General features: G+C 37.6%; 1 protein-coding gene and 1 non-coding gene across 5 annotated transcripts in view; both read right to left on the bottom strand.

The window, feature by feature from the left end:
* Fut8 (fucosyltransferase 8) overlaps positions 1-23,599 on the bottom strand; it is a 240,380-nt gene that overhangs the window by 53,781 nt on the left and 163,000 nt on the right. For all 4 annotated transcript variants that reach the window (XM_029484493.2, XM_085830487.1, XM_029484494.2 and 1 more), the window contains one exon: positions 21,436-21,673. In XM_029484493.2, the coding sequence (XP_029340353.1) occupies positions 21,436-21,673 (238 nt within the window). The remainder of the gene's footprint in view (positions 1-21,435; positions 21,674-23,599) is intronic.
* On the bottom strand, positions 16,161-16,319 carry LOC115032882 (U1 spliceosomal RNA). The gene has a single exon (XR_003838533.2). It is a non-coding gene; the product is annotated as a U1 spliceosomal RNA (small nuclear RNA).

Genomic DNA, 23,599 nt, shown 5'->3' with positions numbered 1-23,599 from the left:
GCGTTCAGCCTTTACAAATATGGCAAATGGATGTCACACATGTTCCCTCCTTTGGCAAGTTACAATATCTTCATGTGTCCGTTGATACCTGCTCTGGCATTATTTTTGCATCTCCCCATGTGGGAGAAAAGGCAACACATGCGATCCAACACTGCCTCGAGGCTTGGAGCGCTTGGGGACAACCTAAATTTATTAAAACTGATAACGGGCCAGCTTATACTTCGCAAAAATTTCAAAGCTTTTGTCGCCAAATGGGAGTAACGCATCTAACTGGTATCCCATATAACCCACAAGGTCAAGGCATTGTTGAGAGAGCACATCGGACCCTTAAATCTTATGTTGTTAAACAAAAAGGGGGCGCTGATGAAGCTATACCCCGTACGCCAAAGGTGTCTGTGTCATTGGCACTATTCACCCTCAATTTTTTAAATCTTGATGCACATGGCCATACTGCAGCGGAACGACATTGTTCTGAACCAACTAGACCCAAAGAATTAATAAAATGGAAAGATGTCCTAACCAACAAATGGAGAGGCCCGGATCCTATTCTAATAAGATCCAGGGGAGCTGTTTGTGTTTTCCCGCAGAACGAACAAAATCCATTCTGGGTCCCAGAAAGACTAACACGATCAATACCCCAAGATGATGAAGATCGCCCTGCTGATATTGGGAATCATCCTGCCTCTGCAAGTGATGTCCCAGGAAAAAGGGCTTCGATGGGGAATAATGTCAACATTCCCACTCCCCATGCCGGTGATGTATGATGCTCAGGTATTTCCCCGCCTTTTTTCTACCAACGAAAGTCATGGACTTCCATATTTACCGTGGGATCCCCAGATTGAAAAGGTCACTGAACAGAGAAAACATAATTTGAGGGGGAGCTTATGTTTCTCCCTCAATAGTTCTTTGACCGAGTGCATTGGGTTATCCTATCAGTATGTTGTCCATATTCCCAATGCACAAATGAATGATACATTTTATGGTGGAGATCTTGTTGATTTGTCTGGAGATTGGCCCAAGGTAACAAAAATTATTAATCATACTGAGTATCAGCAACCAAGGTTAGCCCCCTTTTGTGTAGCAAAGGACGAGCTGTTTTCCTCCCTGCCTTGGGCCGGCTGCCAAGCGCGTCGAGTGGGGCGAGTTAATGATTATTTCACATTATCCCCACCCTTGATTAATGGTTCATATAATGTGGCAAGACGCAATGGCGAAGATAATCCCTCGGCCATTGGCTATCCTTTCAATTTGTGGCTTTTGTGTGGCATTAATGGAAGCTGCACCGATATTACGCCTCTGGCATTAATAGAGGGAGGCTGGTCCCAAAGGGGTTTTATGCGATTCAGCCTAAATTCCTCCTCCACATGGTGGGTGGGATCGCCTCAACAGTTTCAACATCCCCCTACGCCTGTTTGTGTTTGGCCCCCTTTTCTTTGGCTTGTTAGTAATTCTACCTTGCCTAATAATTTGACTGACATTTATTGTCAAAATTATTCCTGCTTTTATGCTACATGCTGGGATGCCAAGGCTTTTTCCTTTGCCATGGTTGTCCGTTTGCCCCGCTTTGTTCCAGTCCCGGTGGTGGCCCCCAGCTCCCTGTCCCTTTTTAGGGAAAAGAGGGATTTTGGTGTCTCTGCAGTGATCGTAGGAATTGTGGCTGCTGTAGGCATAACCGCCTCAGTAACTGCATCAGCTCTGGCCCTGTCAGGGACTGTGCAGACCGCAGATACTATTAATCAACTGTCGGCCGCTGTGTCTGCAGCAATTGAAGATAGCCATCTTGCCTATACCCAGCTCCGGGGAGGATTATTACTGGTTAATCAACGTATAGATTTGGTTCAAGAACAAATTGATATCCTCTGGCAACTCGCGCAGTTGGGATGTGAAGTTAGAATGCCAGGGTTATGCATCACATCAGTACAATATAATAATTTCACATATGCCGCTAATCTTTCTAAGAGTTTGTCCCAACAGCTGCTATATAATTGGACGTCTGATTTTGACCAAACCCTCCAGAAACTTCGATTGGCCATCGTCCAAATCAATTCCACCAGACTTGACCTCTCCTTGACCGAAGGCTTTTCGTCATGGATTTCTTCTGCTGTTTCTTATTTTAAGGAATGGGTGGGGGTGGGTTTGTTTGGAATTCTCCTTTGCTTCGGATCGGTATTTAGCCTATGGTTAATTTGCAAATTATATAAGAAAAATAATAGAGACAAAATCATGATATCCCAGGAGCTTGCTGCCCTGGAGCAGGGGCAATCTGCACAGGTATGGTTGGCGGCGCTTAAACAAAATTGATTTGCACCACTGGTCGCTGGCTGCCCACGCCTTAGCGGGTGAGCTTCAGCAGCCCTAGAGGATTGTAGAGCAATGCATCGCACAGGTGGTCCCCCCGTCCCACCTGGGGAATATGCCGTCTAGTGGGGGTTTCCTGCCCTAGTCTTCCCCTCCTCGAAAAAATGGCAGAGGGACAGGTCGGAGCAACTTCGGGTCCCACTCAAGCCTAGTTGTTGCTTGCGGACATAGTTCTTACATCTCTGAGTAAGAGGATTCGGCCAATGTTCCCGTCCTCTCATACTGGGTGTCCAGTTGGTTTTATTAGACAAAAAAGGGGGAGATGTGGGGCGCCGCTATCTTCCGGTACTGAGTCATTTCCTCAGTACCAACTAGTAAACATCTAGTTTGCGCCTGCGCTGGAAATCCCCGCCCCGGGCAGCTCCGCCTCAGGGATAACGTCATATGGGGTGATCAGTGTTGAGCCAATCATGGCTTGCCACGTCCGAGGCGGGGAGAATTTCCTATAAAAAGGAGGGGCTCGGACTGCCTGGGGTCTCCGGTTGTGAAGCTTATGCTCTCCCTCTCAAGACGCATAAAGCTTACTGCAGAAGAACCCTATTGTGTGTGGTGTCCTCATTCGCGGGCGAATCAGCGAACACTCACAAGTGACCCTGCAATCTTGAATCTGTCTTCCTTCTATCGTCAGTCTCATGATATCTGTGGCTAGTTCTCATATATTGAAACTAAGCTGTTTTAGAAGACCAAATATGCCAATAATGACTTTAAAGTGTCATTAGTTTAAAGTATACCAATAGCCTGGGCTGGAATTTGTGTTCTTTTAGTGTCTGTATAACATCTGTCCAGGATCTTCTGGCTTTCATAGTCTCTGGTGAAAAATCTGGTGTAATTCTGATAGGCTTGCCTTTATATGTTACTTGGCCTTTTTCTCTTACTACTTTTAGTATTCTATCTTTATTTAGTGCATTTGTTGTTCTGATTATTATGTGTCGGGAGGTATTTCTTTTCTGGTCCAGTCTATTTGGAGTTCTGTAGGCTTCTTGTATGTTCATGGGCATCTCTTTCTTTAGATTTGGGAAGTTTTCTTCTATAATTTTGTTGAAGATGTTTGCTGGTCCTTTGAGTTCAAAATCTTCATTCTCATCCACTCCTATTATCCACTCCTATTAGGTTTGGTCTTCTCATTGTGTCCTGGATTTCCTGGATGTTTAGATAAGGCTGTGAATTCATGGTTTTGATCTGTTATGGTTTTGATCTGAAATTGCACAAATTCATGTGTTTGAATACCCAGTGGCCAGTTGGCTATATTGTTTTTTAGCAGATTTATAGTGGGGAGTGTGATGGGGAGAAACTAGAAGCAGAAAGATGGTAAGAAGCATTGAGTTTGACAAGGAAAGAAGTGTGAGTATTTTTGTCATGGACCTGGCAGATATGGCACAAAGGGCTGGAACTGTTAAGGAAATTAACTCCATTAAAGAGAAACCATGGGCTTTGTTATAGGGCAATAGAAACAGTATCACTCACCATCAACCTTAGTGGTCCCCTAACCAAATTTCTTTTTTCTGTTCCATGACAATATACTTTGGGGTTCTGTAATTTTTAGATCCAGATCAGGGTATAGGGTGCTTCTACATGAAGAAATAGCTCCTACCAGGAAACACAGCAATTATGTTGAATTGTGAGAGAGGATTTATCTCTGGCCACATTGGGCTTCTCGTATCAGGAAAAGTGAGTGTGGGGCTGTGAGAAAAGATCTGCCCTGAACATGGGTAGAACCTTCCAAGGCTGGCAGGCCAGATAAGTGTGCACAACCTGCTGCCACCAAATTCTAGTTTTCTGGACCTTTCAATGAATTTCTAGGGAGCTTCCAGGCCTTCAACCTTGGCATGGGGCTGCTGAAACAATCAACTTTCTAAATTAAGCAGTTACCATGTTCCCTGCCTTTTTAAAGTACAAACTACCATCATTAGATTATCCCGTCACTACCATGGAAAGTCAATCCAATAAATCCTATTTTTAAACACACACACACACACACTCACTCACTCACTAACTCACTATTGGTTATTTCTTCCAGAGAACCATCATTAATACAAGTTCATAATGGGTTACTGGTTTTATAGAAGAAAAAACATCAGAACTCCCATTCTCTATAACAGAGCAAGGTACTGTGAAAGCAAGGATGCAACCTCAAGCTGGGGAAAGGATCATCACCAAGAAATGGAACTGTTGGCACCATAATCTTCACCCACACCTTCCAGCTTCCAGAAGCATCTCTTGGTTAAACCATATAGTTCATAGTATTTTCTTATACGTTATATTGACAAAGAAAGCCACTTTGGAAGAGAGTCTAGTAGCTTCTTACAAAGCTGAATACAGCCTTAGCATGTGATCTCGTAATCCTATTTCTGAGTACCTACCCAATGAGGTAAAAATGATGCCTATATAAGATCTGCACACAAATATTTATACTTGCTTTATTCAAAACTATAAAAAATTGGAAGCAACTAAAATGTTCTTCAATAGATAATTGGATAAACAAGTAGAATACAATATAATACAACTCAATAATAAAAAGAAATATGCTGTTAAGTCACAAAAAGATGTTCAAGAACTCTAACAAAAAGGTGAGTAGGCATAAAAGAACATGTAATGTATATTCCAACTAGATGACATTGTAGGAAAGGGAAAATTATGGAGGCTAAAAACCAAACAAACTGGTGGTTGCTCTAGTTTCCTCAGTGGCTGTGGCTTAGGGGAGGAGTCTACTTTACCTTATTGAGAGGAGTCAGGACAGGAGCTCAAGGCAGGAACCACAGGGCAATGCTGCTTCTACCTCTATCTCTAGTGCTCACAGGCTCATGCTTAGCTAGGTTTTATTTATATAGCCCAACCACCTGCATAGGGATAGTGACACCCACAGTGGGCTGAACCATCTTACATCAATCAACAATCAAGACAATACCTCATACACATGGCAACAGACAAATTTGCTTTAGAAAATTACTCAGTTGAGATTCTGTCCTCAAGTGACTCTAAATTGGGTAAATGGGTCTACTTGACAGCTAAAGCTAACTAAGACAGTGGTTGACAAGACTTGAGGAAAGGAAGAGAAGGATGAATAGGGAGAAGGCCTGGCACTTTTAGGGCAGTAAACAGACTCTGCAAAATTACTTATAGTGACAATATATAATTACACAGTTGACAACAGCAGAATTATAGAACAGAAACCATGAATCCTAATATAAATGGATTTCAGTTCGCTGTATGTATGTATGTATTTATTTATTTAGGCATAATTTCCCTGTGTAGAACCATGAAGGCCTTAAACTCAGAGATCTACCTGCCTCTGTATCCTGAATTCCGGGATTAGAGGCATGTACCACCATGCCCAACCAGTTATCTCATCTTAACAAATGTATTACAGCAATGCAAATACTTGCAGTAGGGTAGAGTTGGCTATGCAAGATGCCCAAGGTATTTACTATTTACTTTCTGTTCAGTTTTTATAGGTACTTACTCTAAGAAATAATGTCTACTAATTTAAAACACACCAAAACGACTAAAAGGAATACTTATTTAAATATCTAGTATTTTTATTTTTTCTTTAATATTTTATGTACTTTCTTGGCTTTTAGCAATCAACATTCATTGCTTTTAATTTTACATTTTTATTTAAAAATAGTATGGTCAAATAAAATAAATAAATTTTATATGACTAGACCTACAGCATTAACGCAGAAGACATTAAATCCAGGAAATTTTGGACTCTTACAGTTGTTTTAAATAATATTCATCCTAGGTTTGAGATGAGCTGAGCCAGATTTTAAATGAAATGTGTGATTTTACACTAGCAGCTCACAGGCAAGGGAAACTGGGCTAGAAGAGTCAACAATGATCCCCAGAATAAAAGAATTTCCTTACTTTATGGATTTTAGAGGGGAGGGTTGTTGGGCCTGCAAGAGAAGGAGAGGAGTGTGAGTTGACAGGGAAGGTGTCTCTGAGTTTAGCAGGTTGGTAAAGTTATTTGAACCTGAGTTGCTATCACCTACCAGGGCAGCCTCTGAGATCAAACAACTTTGTTCAGTCAACACCATCACTAATCTCCCTTTTCCTGTTCTCTAGTAATTAAAAACTATGCACTTCTCCTTAGGGGCGATTTTGGAAGGGATCTTTAAAGACTTCCTAGTAGCTATTAAATATTATCAAAGATGGGATTTTTCCCCCTTTGATTAAGATGAGGCTAAGGAGAGAAAGGACTCTACCTAACTAATAAAAGCCACACTTATCTCAAATTAGAAACACAAAGGTTACCTGAGATTTCTCAACCTGGGAAGAAATTTATTCTGTTTGAATGAATTTAATTTCTCCTTTGAAGTAGATGTTTTTAATTTTGTAAGTAGGCATTTTCTAGTCAGTATTGAGATAAAGGCTGTATAATGTTATGTAAGTGAAATATAGCTTGGTCAGAGTCCTCTTGTGACAAAGAAACACCTTAAATTGTCCTAGTGCATCATTACTTTCTCTTTGATAACTAATGAATTTTTAGGATTAAAAACAAAAATTTGATAACCAACCTCCTCTACTTATATTTGATAATGTTTTCATTCAGCAAAAATCAAGTATTATTCAGACTGTCCTCAACAAAGCAAAATAAAATCAACTATTAAAAGCATTGTTTTACTAATAATGGAGTTGATGTTATAATATTTCAAATATTGGTAGGCCCAACCAATTCCATTATAATGCATTTGGTTTTGTTGTTATCCAATACTATACTCATATTGAGCACATTATTTTTAAAAGATAGATCAAGAACCAGTATTACAGGCTACAGTTTAAATTTTACAAGTGAGCTCTGTGCTAGAGGATGGTATGAATGCATTTGAAAATGTACCCCATCCCAAAACAAAACAGAGCAAAACAGGCACCAAGTGTTACATTCCTAAAAAAACCTGGGACAAAGCTCACTCAGTACCTGTGGCTCTTCGAAGCATTTCTCACTCCACCTCCACCCTAAATTTCTCCAGCCCAAGGCATGGGCTTCCCTTTCTTCCCCACAGCTTCTCTTTCCCCTATAAACCTGCCACAAGCTCTCTTGGACCTCAGATTCTCTCGTGGTCACTTGTTCCCTTCTTTCCTCTATTCCTCTCTCTCTCTCCCCATCCCCCACCTCTCCTCTCATGGCCTGGTTTAGTGTGGACCCTTCTAGATGCCTCACAGTCTACCTCATATCTACAATAAAACTCTTCCCCTCAGTCACACCTAGGAGTGGTCATGTCCTCATTGTCAGTCACCAAGGGCAAACAGCAGGTAGCAGCTTGAGATGCTAAATAAAGCATTTGCCAAAAAGGGGCAAGCTTACTGTTGTTGTAGCTGTTGAGCACCTCTCATCAAAACCTAAAAGGCTCTATTTCTCAGGTGCTTTTGTCCACATAGTAGGCTGGGGCCTCTGCTCACCAGTGTGGTATCCTGGGGTTAAGCAATGATAACATATAAATGAACCACTCAAGACAAAGAAAAGTAACTTTTTGAATATTTGTCCAGTTTAAATTATATAGAATTCTATTATTTTTAATTAATTCAGGAGAGATCTGACTATATTGTTTGTAGTGTTCTAAGTAATGACTACAGAGAAGAAGGAAATTCTCCCCCTTGGTGCTGACAGAGAAAACTGTCCAAATCTCTTAATTAAATTGGGATGTTCTGTGGCAGACGGTGAAAATATGTTGTCTCACAATTCTACTGACAGGAGACTAAAAAATGACAAGTTAAGAAAAACTGCCCAAGCTGTTCTCTTCTATTTCTTTCTGTAGAAGCTCAACTACAGAAAGGAGCAATGATAGGTGTAAAAGCAATGGTCTGGAAAAAGACTTGAACAGCCTTTTTCTGTGTCTTTTACTCATGAACCTTAATAATAACTGATTAAGTTGAACTAATTAAATATATAACTTGGTAACAGCACACTATATTCTATTAAAAAAGAAAAGAACCATCAACTTTAAAATGATAATTTATTCTCAACAGCAGAAATTTTTATCAAAATACAGCTCTATGAAACCACTTCTTTGTCTAGTGTGTTTGAGAAATAACATGACTGACTAGACAGGGGCTGCAGGCTGGATTTTAGTCACAAAGGCAGCATTCAAATATTCCTAGACTGATTCTTTTCATGCATTTCTTTAATCATCTCAGCATGTCCTCAAGACACGGGGAAAATGCATTTCAATAACACAGAACAGTAACGCAGTCTTTAAAACATGCTAAGGCAAATGCATTAATTTATATATAATTTATATTGATCTGTGGCTACTACTGTTTCTATATCTTTATATATATAATTTGGCTTCTAAAACAGAGGAATAAGTACAAATAAGTAGTCATGGGCATATTACAATCTCTATAGTTAAACATACTCATTTTTGTAAAACATAATTGAAAACACTATCAAATATACATTTGAATATATAATCAATTTTAAACAAAATATTTGCTCCAACATAAAACATAGAAACAAAATTTGCAATTTATCACTAATGCATATTCTATTCAGACTATGAGAAAATGTTCAAAGAATAGATTTCACTTAATGAGAAACATTTAAAATATATATCCCCAGGAGAACAGGGAAGAGTGATCTGCTCACATATACATTAATTAGTTCAATAATTACATATTAATATTAATAATATTCAGAAAATGAAACAGCTTACAGCTATTACCAGGCTTTTAAAAATGTTATAAACATAGACATAACATTTATAACTCATACAATAGATGTCAGTCTGAACAAACTACAAGATTAGGTAATCGTTATCCCTGTCTACTTTTATTTTTGATGTTTGGAATATTTTCTAGCTAATGTAGGATAATTTATCCTTTAATCACTTTGAGAATAAAATAATACTTCAAAATACAAATACTTGATTAACTATTAACTATCATATTATAAACTGCATAAAAGAAAGATATCTAGTAATGTAACTGGTTTCTGTATTTCTGGGGACTGAACTAGAGTCTTGCATAAGTCAAAGAGGGATACACTCTGCCACAGACCTATACACCTCCAGTTCCTTCTAATGTAATGTAATACTGACCTATGTGCTAATTTTGGGAAGTAGAAGCTTTTTGAGTTGACATTCATTATACCTAAGGCAATGCTTATAAACAGGGCGTGAGAAATACAAGTGCCAATCCTGTGTTATTTCCTCAATTCAGTGGAAAAAGAATCCCTAAGAAGCAGTGCTGCATGAACTTGACCCCTTTTGCCAATATCTCCCAGAAGCAGGCCTGCACTGTTAGCCACAGTTACTGCACATACTGAATAACCAGTAATAAGAACACAAAATTATATATAATAGTGTATATGTCAGTAAAAATGAATACAAAATTCAGTTTATCTAACAAAACATCACATGAGTACACCTTAAAAATACTTGCATTGAGATTGGTACAAATGTTATAGGAGTAACCAACAGTTTGATTGAATTTAAGGCCCTTTCCACGAGATGGAAACCAAATATGGCACTGCTAACGTGGCCTTGCATCTGAGACTAAATATGTTATGAAACAAGCAGACTACCTACTACTATTATTCTACTAAAGAACAGCGATAAAATGACGCCTAATGAAAATGCTGACCGGGCGTGGTGGCGCACGCCTTTAATCCCAGCACTCGGGAGGCAGAGGCAGGCGGATTTCTGAGCTTGAGGCCAACCTGGTCTACAGAGTGAGTTCCAGGACAGCCAGGGCTATACAGAGAAACCCTGTCTCGGAAAATCAAAAAGAAAGGAAGGAAGGAAGGAAGGAAGGAAGGAAGGAAGGAAGGAAGGAAGGAAGGAAGGAAGGAAGGAAGGAAGGAAGGAAATGCTGTACCCACAGATCAGTACATTCCTCAACTGGTATCAGAGAAGCTTCTTCTTGAAGTAGGTGAAAATTAACAGACTCACAACTGAACAATGTGCAGAGATTGAGAGACTGTAGAGCACCTAACCCTACGTGGGATGTCTTTATCAAACTCCTGCCCTCAAGGCTCAGGGATCTACATAGAAGAGAAGGGAGAAAGATTATAAAGAGCCAGAGGTGGTGGATAACTCTAAGGAAATGACACCTTCCCAACAAGAGGACAGAAGCAGGAGTTCACAGAGCCTATGACAGCACATGTAAGACCCACATAGGTTCAAATGAGATTAAAACTCCAGCACTGAGAAGAGAATGTGGGACATAAGGTCCTACCTCTAACCAAGAAGCTATTTGAAACTGACCCATGCTGGGAAAGGGAAAGTCAGTTTTCTTCAATAGAGTATCATGGGTTTATCAAGCATATTCTGGACATGCCCAGAAGTAGCTGGCCAACACTAAATGGATTCCATAGGGTTGGTTTTTTTTTTTTTTTTTTTTTTGAGAACCTTAGAATTTACTGCATTGAAAACACTTTAGTCAAATAGCACTTTAGAAGGAAAGAAGTAGCTAAAGTTAACATTTTTAAATATGTAAGTAAAATGTAATACTTGAAATATAAAGAAATAATCTAATATTTCAATATTTCTATACTGTATTATTTGTATTTTGTCTACACTTAAATACATAAAATATATATGCATAAAACCAATAATATAGTACTTTTACTATTAATATTATACTATTATGTTTTTATTGGCTATTTTATTTATTTACATTTCAAATGTTATCCCCTATCTTTGTTTCCCCTCTGCAAATCCCCTATCCCATTCCCCTCCTTCTGCTTCTATGAGGGTGCTCCCCCCCAACCCACTCACTCCCACCTCCTCAACCTGGCATTCCCCAACACTGGAACATCAAACCTCCACAGGACCAAGGGCCTCTCCTCCCATTGATACCATACAAGGCCATCCTGTGCTACATATGCAGTTGGAGCCATGGATCCTTCCATGTGTACACTTTTGTTGGTGGTTTAATGTGCATGATTTAGTTTTGTTTTATTTGTTAGTTTTTAATCTTACTGATTTTTAAAAATATTTGTTTTTCTTTTTTTCTTTTTTTCTTTTTCTTTTAAAATAGAGGACTAGAACATGGAGTTAGGTGAGTAAAAGTTAGGAAGGATCAGAGAAAAGTTGGGAGATAGGAAAGAATATGATCAAAACATATTGCATGAAAAATTTTTAGAGAAAAAATTATTTAAATCCAAGTATCCCCCATCAGGGTTTTTGGTTTACTTGCAAAGTACAATAAAATTAGCTACCAGATCTGAGTTTTCACTCACATCTGACTAAAGGCTAACTGAGAAGCAGATGGTTTACATCTCTCTTCTATGTAATTCAGCAAATTAGAAGCTGAAGAAAAAAATAATTCCCAGTTCTGATATTTTGGAACACTCTTCTAAGCAAGATGTGACAGGCACCTGGCCATTTTATCATTATCTGTCAGGCACTCCAAATATGTAGGATTCCACCCATAAGATTTCTGGCCATTTAAACAACTCTGCCAAAAATAGTTTTAAAATGCCAATTCTTTCTGACTTTTATGTCTAGAATGGGTATACTCTCCCCCATCCTTTGGAGTTTTGCTTTTGACTTTATAAGCCATTGACAACACTGGCCTCATGAGATAAGACTTTTTAAATGTTTGAGCTTATTTCCTGTTTAGACTGGGAGTTTTCCATGTATAGGAATTTCAATCATCAATAATTTTTTCTGCAAAAGGAAAAGTAGCAAATATTTGATGCCTATAGACTGTGTATGTCCCTTCTGCTCCTGTTTAAAACAAGGGGAGGGGGAGACATGGTGAGATGGCTCAGCGGTTAAGAGCACAGACTGTTCTTCTGAAGGTCCTGAGTTCAAATCCCAGCAACCACATGGTGGCTCACAAGCATCTGTAATGATATCTGACGCCCTCTTCTGGTATGTCTATAGACAGCTACAGTGTACTTAAATATAAATCTTTTTTTTTTTTTTTTTTTTTTTTTTTTTTTTTTTTTAAATGGAGCAGTCTGGAGACCTAGGAAAAACATCACTTGCTGATTTTGGGTTTATTAAATATCAGGTTTCAAAGGACACCACAAGAAAACCTACAGAATAAACTAACCTGGGCCCATAAGGGCTCCAAGAGTCAGACCTGATAACCAGGGAATATACTTGGGACTGACCTAGGTCCTCTGCACATAAGTTACAATTGTGCAGCTTGGTCCTCATATAAGACTCCCAATAGCAGAAGCAAAGGCTGTCACTGACTGTGTTGCCTGCCTCTGGGACCCTTCCTCCTACTGGACTGCTCTATCTAGCCTCAACAGGAAAAGATAAGCCTAACCCCAATGTAACTTGATATGTCAAGGCTGGCTGACATCCATAGAACCTCCCCACCCCCAAACACACACACACATCTTTTTCTGAAGAGAAAGGAAGGAAAGGAAGGAAGAGTAAATGCGGGGGTGGGGGTGGGGGGACTGGGAGGAGAGCAGAGAAAGGAAATTGGTCAGGATGTAAAGTAAATAAATAAATAAATAAATAAATAATTTGTTTTAAAATACAAAATGAAAAATAAAGGATCAGGTTTCAAAGGTGTACTGGGCTTCTGTATCTTAATAGCTGCAGCACTTCTGGCAAGTCACTTATATGAAATGTGAGCAGTCCAGATTATCATGGGCATTAAATGGGATGGAATATGCAGAGTTCTTGGCAATCTAGCTAGCAAGGCTCATGAGAGCTAATTACTGATACACAGATCTCTACAGCACACAAGCGGAGGAGCATCTAAGCACACACCAGTGTTTACAAAGTTGAAGATATTTACATTATTTTGGGTTGGCGTTTGTTAGACTGCCCAAGCAGGCCTTGACTTCATAGTTCTCCTGCCTCAGCCTCTCAAAAAAACCAACTGGAAAGAAAAGCCGGGATGATTAAGAGATTAGGTAAAGATAAGGGAAAATTAAATGAACAATGACCTTAGATGCAGCATCTGTCGGCCTTCTCATATAACCAACTACCTCGGAGCCTTGCCCTTGGATGTCCCAGGCACCCAAAGAAGCCTGTCATCAATCTGTTCATCTGGTGACTTCCTTCCTGTAGGAAGCCCAATCTGATTTTAAGGGTGAACTTCCCTCATACAGTGAACTGGAAAGTAAGTATATTGGAAGGTTCAGTTTTCTGGTGAAGGCATCTAGACCTGAGATCTTTATGGGAAGGGTTTAAACTATAAATTAAACTTATTTCCCTCCTTCTCTCCATCCCCCAGGGTCTATCTGTGCTGCCGAGGCTACCCTAGAACACATGATTCTAAATCCTTCTGCACAGCTCATCCCAGTGTCACACTTGGCATTTGTGTTGTAGAATTGTTCGGTTTTCTTTAAAATGCTGGTGATGGGTCCAGTGGATTGTGTATATGAGGCACTGAGCTATTGGTCTGAACCTAAATTCAATTTCTCTGGTGAAAGTTATCTGTTTCTTTTTAAGCAAGCTTTGGCAATTTTCTTTTGTGCCACACACAATGAATTTCACCTATTATCACTAAGTAAGTAATCTGTAATCCTACAAATGCTCATTTGATGTTGAGTACATTAAACTTACTTGAAAATGAAAAAAATAAATTGAAGACTCTCAAAGAGACTTACATAACTGAAGATAAGTTAAGAAAAATACAAATGGAGTACTATTCAGCTATTAAAAACAATGACTTCATGAAATTTGCAGGCAAATGGATGGAACTAGAAAATGTCATCCTGAGTGAGGTAACCCAGTCACAAAAGAACACACACTGTATGTACTCACTGATAAATGGATATTAGGAAAAAAGCTCAGAATACTCATGATACAACTCACAGACCATATGAAGCTCAGGAAGAAGGAAGCTCAACATATGGACGTTTCATTCCTTCTTAGAAGGGGGAACAAAATAATCAGGGGAGGTGTAGGGAGAGGGAGGGACTGTTTATCCTTTGAGAAGAGGAAGGCTACTGATTGGTTTGAGTTAATTTTATATCCAGCCACCTTGCTGAAGTTGTTAATCAGATGTAGGAGTTCTCTGGTAGAATTTTTGGGGTCACTTAAGTATACTATCATGTCATCTGCAAATAGTGATATCTTGACTTCTTCCTTTCCAATTTGTATCCATTTGACCTCCTTTTGTTGTCTAATTGCTCTAGCTAGAACTTTAAGTACTATATTGAATAGATAGTGAGAGAGTGGGCAGCCTTGTATAGTCCCTGATTTTAGTGGGATTGCTTCAAGTTTCTCTCCATTTAGTTTGATGCTGGCTACTGGTTTGCTGTATATTGCTTTTAATATGTTTAGGTAAGGGCCTTGAATTCCTGATCTTTTCAAGACTTCTTTCATGAAGGGTGTTGTATTTTGTCAAATGCTTTTTCAGCATCTAATGAGATGATTATGCGTTTTTTTTCTTTGCATTTGTTTATATAGTGTATTATATTGATGGGTTTCTGTATATTGAATCATCCCTGAATCCCTGAATGAACTCTACTTGATCATGATAAATGATCATTTTGATGTGCTCTTGGATTCAGTTTGTGAGAATTGTATTAAGTATTTTTGCACCAATATTTATAAGGGGAATTGGTCTGAAGTTCTCTTTTTTAAGTCTTTGTGTGGTTTAGCTATTAGCACAACTGTGGCTTCATTGAATGAATTGGGTAGTGCTCCTTCTGTTTCTATTTTGTGGAATAGTTTGAAGAGTATTGGTGTTAGGTCTTCTTTGAAGGTCTGATAGAATTCTGCACTAAACCTATCTGGTCCTGGGCTCTTTTTTTTTTTTTTTTTTTTTTTTTTTGGTTAGGAGACTTGTAATGATGGCTTTTATTTCTTTAGGGGTTATGGAACTGCTTAGATAACCATCTGATCCTGATTTAACTTTGGTACCTGGTATATGTCTAGAAAATCATCCATTCCATCTAGATTTTCCAGTTTTGTTGAGTACAGGCTTTTGTAGTTTGATATGATAATTTTTAAAATTTCTTTAGTTTCTGTTGTTCTGTCTCCCTTTTCACTTCTGATTTTGTTAATTAGGATACTGTCTCTGTGCCCTCTGGTTTAGTCTGGCTAAGGGTTTATCTATCTTGTTGATTTTCTCAAAGAACCAGCTTACCTTCTAATAAATCACTCTAAACACATACATACACCTTTAGTTTCCTTCTAACTGGAGAGACCCTGTGTGGGTCTCTTACCTTGCCAGAGAAGTGGGAAAGCAACCATAGGTAGTATTAACAAATAGTCAATGTGCTGTAATAAAACTTTATTTTAAAAGACAAATATGGGGGCTTTGATTGATTTGAGGACTGAAGTCAACCTAATTTTCAGAGCATAAGATTTTATATGTAACAAAGTGCCATAAAGATCTGTGACTTTACCATATGGCACTCTACTAAAGGGAAAATATAGACAATAAAATATATTTCATATGATATGAACAAGTTTAATAAACACTAGCCTAGGTAAACTAATATATTAATTATATATATGTAGGGGTCATACATGAAAATAACTATTAATTATTGTTTATAATAGCAAAAGCTTGTGATAGTGTAAATGTCCACCATAGAGGCAATACACAAGCTAATACTAGTACAGTACAATCAAACAGAAGAATGAATTAAATTCCACTTTTAATTCATTCACAACAGGTTCTTCTAAGATTCATGGTAGGCTATAAAACAGTAATATTTCTCTGAAAGAATAGTATGTTACTTGAAAAATGTACATATCGGGTTCTAAATCCAATCTAGGTCTTAAATGCTAGACATTTCTGATTACTAGATGGATCACTCTATATCATAGTGGAGAGTGATCCTTGTGTGGCATGAGAGAACCTCAAGAGTCAAAACTTGTTTTGTTTGAAGCAAGGAGAATGGTTATCTTCACTTTCATGCTCTTCTTCTGCATGGGAACTCAGTCCCCTACCTATCAGAAATGATGCAGTCAAGCTGCCCACACATGGAGAATCACAGGGATTGGCACATCCAGCATGCAGTCAGTGAATGAGCCTCACCCTGGGAAAAACACTTGGTAATCATTGTATCTCCCTTGCCAGGTAAGTATATAATTTCCTTTTTTTTTAAAAAATATCCTTGAAACAATTCTGAATTTTGGTAATGTTGTTTGTTAATCGTTTTTCAAAAGATATCTTGCTGAAATACCTTATATTCAACTATGAAATTATTATTATTTTGTTCCTAAAAAACTAAAATGGTAATCACAGCATATGAGTGATTTAAAATGTATGAATTACTGCCAAATAAGTTTTCATGGTAAATCTTTATAACAACCTTGTGAAATACAATGAACACGGAGGCTACAGATACTGCCTATCTTAGTTACTGTTTTATTGCTGTGAAGAGGCCAGGGCCAAGAAAACTCATAAAATAAACCATCTAATTGGGGGCTTGCTTTCAGTTTTAGAGGATTAGACATGTTCACCATGACAGGAAGCATGGTGACAGGTAGGTAGAGACTAGGCCTGCAGTGGGCTTTGTGTTGTACACTGAACATTTACAGATTCCTGTCTTATACAGTCATGGCAAGTTTCTGAAGAGCAGGGATTAGGTTTTGTTGTCTTTACACATCCTATGGTGCCAACAAACATTTTATTTTTCTTTTAAACTGGATAACTCCTGGACTTTCCTTGTTTATGATAGTAATAAACTTTTATTAAAAATCACAAATACAAATATGCTCATTATGGACACCTATATAGTATGTTTTTGGTGAATTACTTAAAAATGAAGTTGTGCATTAATATCTTGAATAATAACTGTGACAATACTGTTATTTTTTGAGGAAAATCAAATTTGACTTATATTATTGCTATTTGCAATTTCTTTTTAAAATTTATTTATTTTATATATGAGTACACTGTAGCTGTCTTCAGACACAGCTATGTGCAATTTCTGTAGAAACTACAAACAATATTAAGCTTAAAGATACTTAAACTTTAATTGAATTACAAGGCACATCTTTTTAGGAAGAGGTGGAAGACTCAACACTAATTCTTTCTAATATCCAATGTAGTTACACAGCTACATCTGAATATTTAAAACATAACTTGTTTTATAAAATGTAATTTATATCAAATATTTAAGGAACATATCTATTAACATACAAGGCTTGGTAGGTCTTTACAAAAACACTCATATTTCTGAAAATGTTACTGAGATAGTTCACAGGAAGTCAGAACAACTAAACTCTATTAGCACCCTTGGGTAGGTCCAAAATAGACTTGAAGAGATTTTTAAGAAACTTTATTAATGAAATTGTTTTCGGGCCATAGAGACTTTGACGCTAATTATGTAGTCCATCTTCAATCACTCCCTCATATTACTAAGATTCGTTCTTTTCTTTTCTTTTTTTAAAAATAATTTACTTATTCCTTTTACATCCCAGTCACAGCCCCCTCTCCCATCTCTCCTCCCAGTCCCATCCTCAAAAATCCCTCCTCCTATTACCTTCTTGCCTGTCTCCTTAGAGGAGAGGAGTCCACCTCGTGGGTAATACCCCTCCTAGGGTCATCAAGTCACAGCAGTAATAAGTGCCTATCCCACTGAGGCCTGTCTGGGCAGTCTAGCTCAGGGAAGGGGATCCAATGGCAGGCAACAAAGTCAAAGACAGTTCATACTATGATTGTTAGGGGACCCACATGAAGACTAAGCTGCCTATCTGCTACAAATGTGTGGTGGAGCTATGTCTAGCTCCTGCATGCTCTTCATTCTTAACAACAGACTTCATCATCAACACTACCACCACCACAACAAAGGCAATAGTATTATATGTGTCTAAAACAGCTTGACAAGAACTGTTTTGGAGTCTGAAAAAAAGATGGGGGAGGTGGTTTTGTTATTTTATTGCATTTACTGTTTCTGCAGAGGAGCCAGCTTTCACTCCCAGCAGCAACATAATGGTTCACAAACATCCCGGTTCCAGTTCCAAGGTATCCAATGACCAATTCCGACTTCCGTAGGCACCAGGAATGCACACGGTACACATGCATAAAAAAAGTCTTATACATAAGACCTAAAAATAAACAACTCTAAAGTGCTCCGGTCAAGTCCTTGACAAATAACTCAGGAATCTGTTGTCCTTGTGCCTTATTTTGAGCCTTTAAGAGAAAATAAACAACTGAAAAATCTCAGGTGTCCCTACCTGGCTGCCTCCTACTCACCCATATTTTAGGTCTGTTTAAAATAATTTCTTCCAAAAGGAGCTATTTATAATTTTGTGCTGTAGTTTGAACTTTCCCACACCAAAAGAGTACACAGTGCATTTCACTTCTTCATTCAGCCTCCTGTCTTTACCCCTAGTCTGCCCATGACAAGGGACAGACTATGTCTGTCTTCTTCACACAAAACTACTATAGCACGGGTGTCAGATCCAAATGAGTATTTTTATTTTAAGGATGCGCCTATATAAGCCACAGGAGTGGCAAATAAAAACTCTCTGACCAAAACCCTTTTGAAATGAAGCATAGAGAAAATTAAAACATACCATTTACATTAACAAAGAAAATGGCCATCTACCTACACGTGTACTTAAACTGCAAAGTCATCAAATTCTTTCTTGTTATTTAATATTTTCACTTCCAAACTGGTTCTAATTCAATTTATTAAATTAAGATTTTAGTTCTTTTCATTAAGGCAATGTGAAAGACCTAGATCCAAAATAGTTTAAATAATAATCTCAGTAATAAGGAAATTTTTAAAGGAAAAAAATCCCAGATAATATTTAACTTATTGGAATTCATATCACTACATCATTTATTCAAGGGTATTTATGCTAACTACAAAAAGACTTTAGAAGGTACTTATCTTTTATAACCTATATAGAATGCTATATTTAAAAAACAAATCAGTAATTGTTGAAAGGTATTTTAAAACATTAAGTAAGCAAGATTCTTATTGTAACTTCCTGAGGAGATAGATCTATGTGGAAGAATCTGAAGGTCTACGGCATGTAGTTACTTTAAGTTTAGGAGCTATCTCATAGTAAAGAAAATAAATTGACATTATTCTCTGCCACTTTAAACATACAACTATTAATAGACATAATGTGTACAGATGATGCGAGGGGTTCAGTGATTTTTAATTAGATGCATATTCTTTATTATCTATCTCCCTTCACCTAACAAATTACTCATTATAGAAGATTGTGTGTGTGTGTATGTGTGTCTGTAAAATGTATGTGAATGGGTGCAAGTACTCGTGTGCATGAAGGCCAAAAGAAAATATCGGGTGTCCTACAAAACAGGGTCTTTCACTAATCATGGAACTAGGCTAGTGGCCAGAGGCCCCAGTGATCCTCGAATCTCCACCCCATAGCACTAGGGTTACAGATGCACAGTCATGCCTAGCTTTTTACACGGGTTCTAGAACTTGAACTCAAGTCCTCATGCTCAGACAGCAAGTGCTCTTACACACTAAACCATCCTCTCAGTCCAGGATACGAACTTACACTATACAGTTAATGCAGGAGCAACATAAGTCAACATTTAAGGTAGGATGTAGCTTGTTCAGATGTATGCACTAATTCCTGCACTAGTGATGCACATAAACAGGTATCATTAAATTCCAGCCACAGGCATGTCATGTAAAATGTCTCTGAACAGTAACAAATTCATGGAAGTGGTGACAAAGGAATCCAGGATTCTTTGTATAAATCACAACAACAGATATTTTTATAATCAAAGGATTAATATCAAGGAGCTTATTAGAATTTATGCTGGCTCCTTTATTTTAAAATGTTCTACTTTTCTAATATATATATATATATATATGTATATATACATATCTTATATACAATTAATAATTTATATAAATAAAGATTGATGACATCAATACATTTCATAAGAACAAAAAAATTTTGATCTCAAACATACCTTTTTAAATTTTTTATTTTATTGTTTTTAAGTAGGGTCTCTCTATGCAGCCCTGGTTGCCTAGAACTTGCTATGTAGACAACACTGGCCTCCAACTCAGAAATCTACCTGTCTCCACCTCATGAGTGCTGGAACCATGTTCAGCAATACTTATCTTTTATGACAAATATTTGTCTGCAAAATTCAAGGTACCCATGCATTTCTTAAGGTAACAATAGTAGTTTGCATTTAAGTCAGTCCTTATATGAGGTAATACAATAAATGCATCTCAATATATGACTTCATTTAGTGTTACAAACAATTCAATGGGGCAAATTATCACTCTCATTTTGCAGGTGAAGAAACTTCCATCTTGGGTTCTGGAACTTACCCAAGATTACAAGATAGCAATATGATACAAGATTTAATATGGTAGATCTGTTTAAAGTCTTGAGCATAAAACAAAAGCACTGAATTACCACTGTGACTTTTGTTTATAGTCTAGTCTTTTTAATACCACTTCGGTAATGAGAAGGGAAAGTTTCTGTTATCTTTTTTCTTTTTTATAAATCACTTCGGAAAGCCTGGACCAGACTGCAGTTTACCCTATCTATCACCAAATGTTTCTTGATTAAAACTAAAATATATAAGCAAACAAGGTTTCATTGTCCTCAACTGTAAAATGGAGACAAAGTTGCCAGCAGAGACTATCTCAATGGTTCTCATACTGTGGTCTTAAGATAGAGAAATTTCTCAGAAATGAAATTCTTAGGCCCACTCCTGACAGCCTACATCAGAATCCTACATTCTAACAAGTCAATCCTTCATTTCAAACAGCATGCTACTGTTTGAAACTCTTATGTTTGAGATAGTTTGAGATAGTTGGTCAACTTTCTGCAATAATTATGAAGATTAAATGAATTCAGTAATATCATCTTAAAAGTGAAAATTACATCACCTTTATTAAAATATTAAATTGTACTCCTCCGTAAAAAGAAAACTGAATTTGTTAAATCAAGATAAAAATATACATTGAATAAAATATTAAGTTATTTTATTTACTTATTTTAGATAGAGATTTTGGCCACAAACTCATAATCCTCCCATCTCAGACTCCCAAGCACTGGAATTATAGGTATGTGCCACTGCAGCTAGGTATACAATACCTAGCTTTATTTTTGTATTAAAAATAAAATACTATTCTACATTTGCATCAAAAAGAAAACAAGTGATGATAGTCTATACAACTATACCTATAAATCTGCTAATCTGACCTTACTAGATATCTGTTATGGTGCACAAGCTCCTTACCTGACCAGTGTCCAGTGGAGAGGCCAGATCTGTCTGTACATGTCTCACTTACAGGTCTAAACACAGTCTCCCATCCACCAGTAGCATAGCGCCAATTCTGAGATTCCAAGATGAGTGTTCGCTGGGTGCCATAAGCAATCATGAAACAGTAGACCACGTGATGGAGTTGACAACCATAGCCACAGCCTTTATTGATGTTACACACCAGCTTCCTGGCTTTGCTGCAGTCCTTAGGATTCTGCCAGTGAAACAAAGAAGATAAAGATAGAAGACGTCAATTTCCCATTTTGGTCACAGATATTAAAAATCATACATTAAGCCAGAACTGGTTCAGCATATTTCTTATTTAAATAAAGAATTAAGCCTCATAGATAGTATCCAATAACAAAACTCAGTAAAATTTTGATGTGCCGGAAGATGGCAGAGAAAAAGAATGACTTTGGAAATAACACTAAACAAATTTTGAAATTAGGCAGCTAAATTAGAAAGTCTGTTCCTCTTCTATCACTCAGAGGTCATGACGGAAAGAGTGGTTCCATCATTTCTTCAGCACTCATAGCTTACATTCTACGACAAAATTCCAATCAGCTTAAAGGAAGAGCTGTAATTTATCAATTCATTCCCACAGTTCTGAATGCTACAAACAAAACTACATTTTCATCAAGAAACTGAGGGTGCAGAGGAGCAGGTGTGATGATAAGTAAGGGAGAGCCCCTGTCAGACTAGAGTTCAAACCCTGGGACTCAAATGGGGAGAAACTATGCGTATGCGAGCACACACACACACACACAAGAGAAGCTCAAAATCCAACATTTACACAATATCAGTCATCGGACTTCTTTATACCAAACCAGAAAACTTCATAACTGAATGTATAACACTTGTATTGTGGCTATCCTGAAAATGTGATCTGACTTTTTTTTTAATTAAGAGGCCTATTTAATATTTTAATATTTCCCCACAAACAGCAAGTGTTTATCTAGTATGAAAATTTCTTCTTTTCCATTGTAGGATTTCAATTTTGCTCTAATGTTGATGAGCTGATACTAAATATTCCTAGCCATCTTATTCTGTCATAATGATTGGTCTTGGTTAAGACCCTTAGCTGGAGTTTCCAAGCTGTTTTTTCCCTCTGAAAGGGAAAAGAATATGAATACTTTTAGAAATAGAATCCTAGTCCCTCACATATCAAGAAACAGTTTCTATACATCTTGACTAACACTGCCAGCAAGCCTCTGTTAAAGCCCTGCTTAGAAAGCCAAGATAGTGAGGCTGTAAAATGATTCTGAAGGAAACCCACGAGAAGAAAATGTAATAGTGTCTATCACCTTAGCAGCACCTTTTACAGGCACAAGTGTTAAGCAAGCTAGTCATCTTTACATTAAAGATGAACTGACATCACCAAGAACCTTGAGTTGAAGCATCAGTGAATCTAAGAATGCTTTGTAAAAAACTCTACAAGATTTGGTCCAAGCAGTTTCCAGAAACAAGCATATGAAATGCAAAGGCAAATGGAAAGGAATTTTTCTTTTAAGAGCAAGTTATAAATTATAAATTAGATTGACAGGAATTTATCTTGATAGAAAGAAACTATAGAAAATACACTTAAAATTAGTCAATGTGGGGGCTGGTGAGATGGCTCAGTGGGTAAGAGCACCCGACTGCTCTTCCAAAGGTCCGAAGTTCAAATCCCAGCAACCACATGGTGGCTCACAACCACCCGTAATGAGATCTGATGCCCTCTTCTGGTGCGTCTGAAGACAAAGACAGCTACAGTGTACTTACATATAATAAATAAATAAATCTTTAAAAAAAAAAAATTAGTAAATGTTGGAGAATTACTGTAAAAACAAAGTTAAAATATGATCTATAAATCATAGCATTTCCACATAAAGACCCATCGTTCTACTCTGCTAGTGTGTGTGTGTGTGTGTGTGAAAGAGAGAGAGAGAGAGAGAGAGGAGAGAGAGAGAGAGAGAGAGAGAGAGAGACTGAGGAATGAACCTAGGATCTCTTGAGTGCTAGAAAAGCACTCCACTACTTATATCCTCAGCCTTCTTTCTATTTACATCGACTTAGTAGTTTGTGGTTTGTTTTTCTTGTCTTTTGTTTGTTTTGGTTTTTGATTCTGGCTGTTGAAGACAGAATCTCACCATGTAGCTCT

Source organism: Mus caroli, unplaced genomic scaffold, assembly GCF_978045245.1.
Source record: "Mus caroli unplaced genomic scaffold, Mus_caroli_1 scaffold_14, whole genome shotgun sequence".
Lineage (NCBI taxonomy): Eukaryota > Metazoa > Chordata > Mammalia > Rodentia > Muridae > Mus > Mus caroli.
This window is presented reverse-complemented; position numbering and strand designations above follow the sequence as displayed.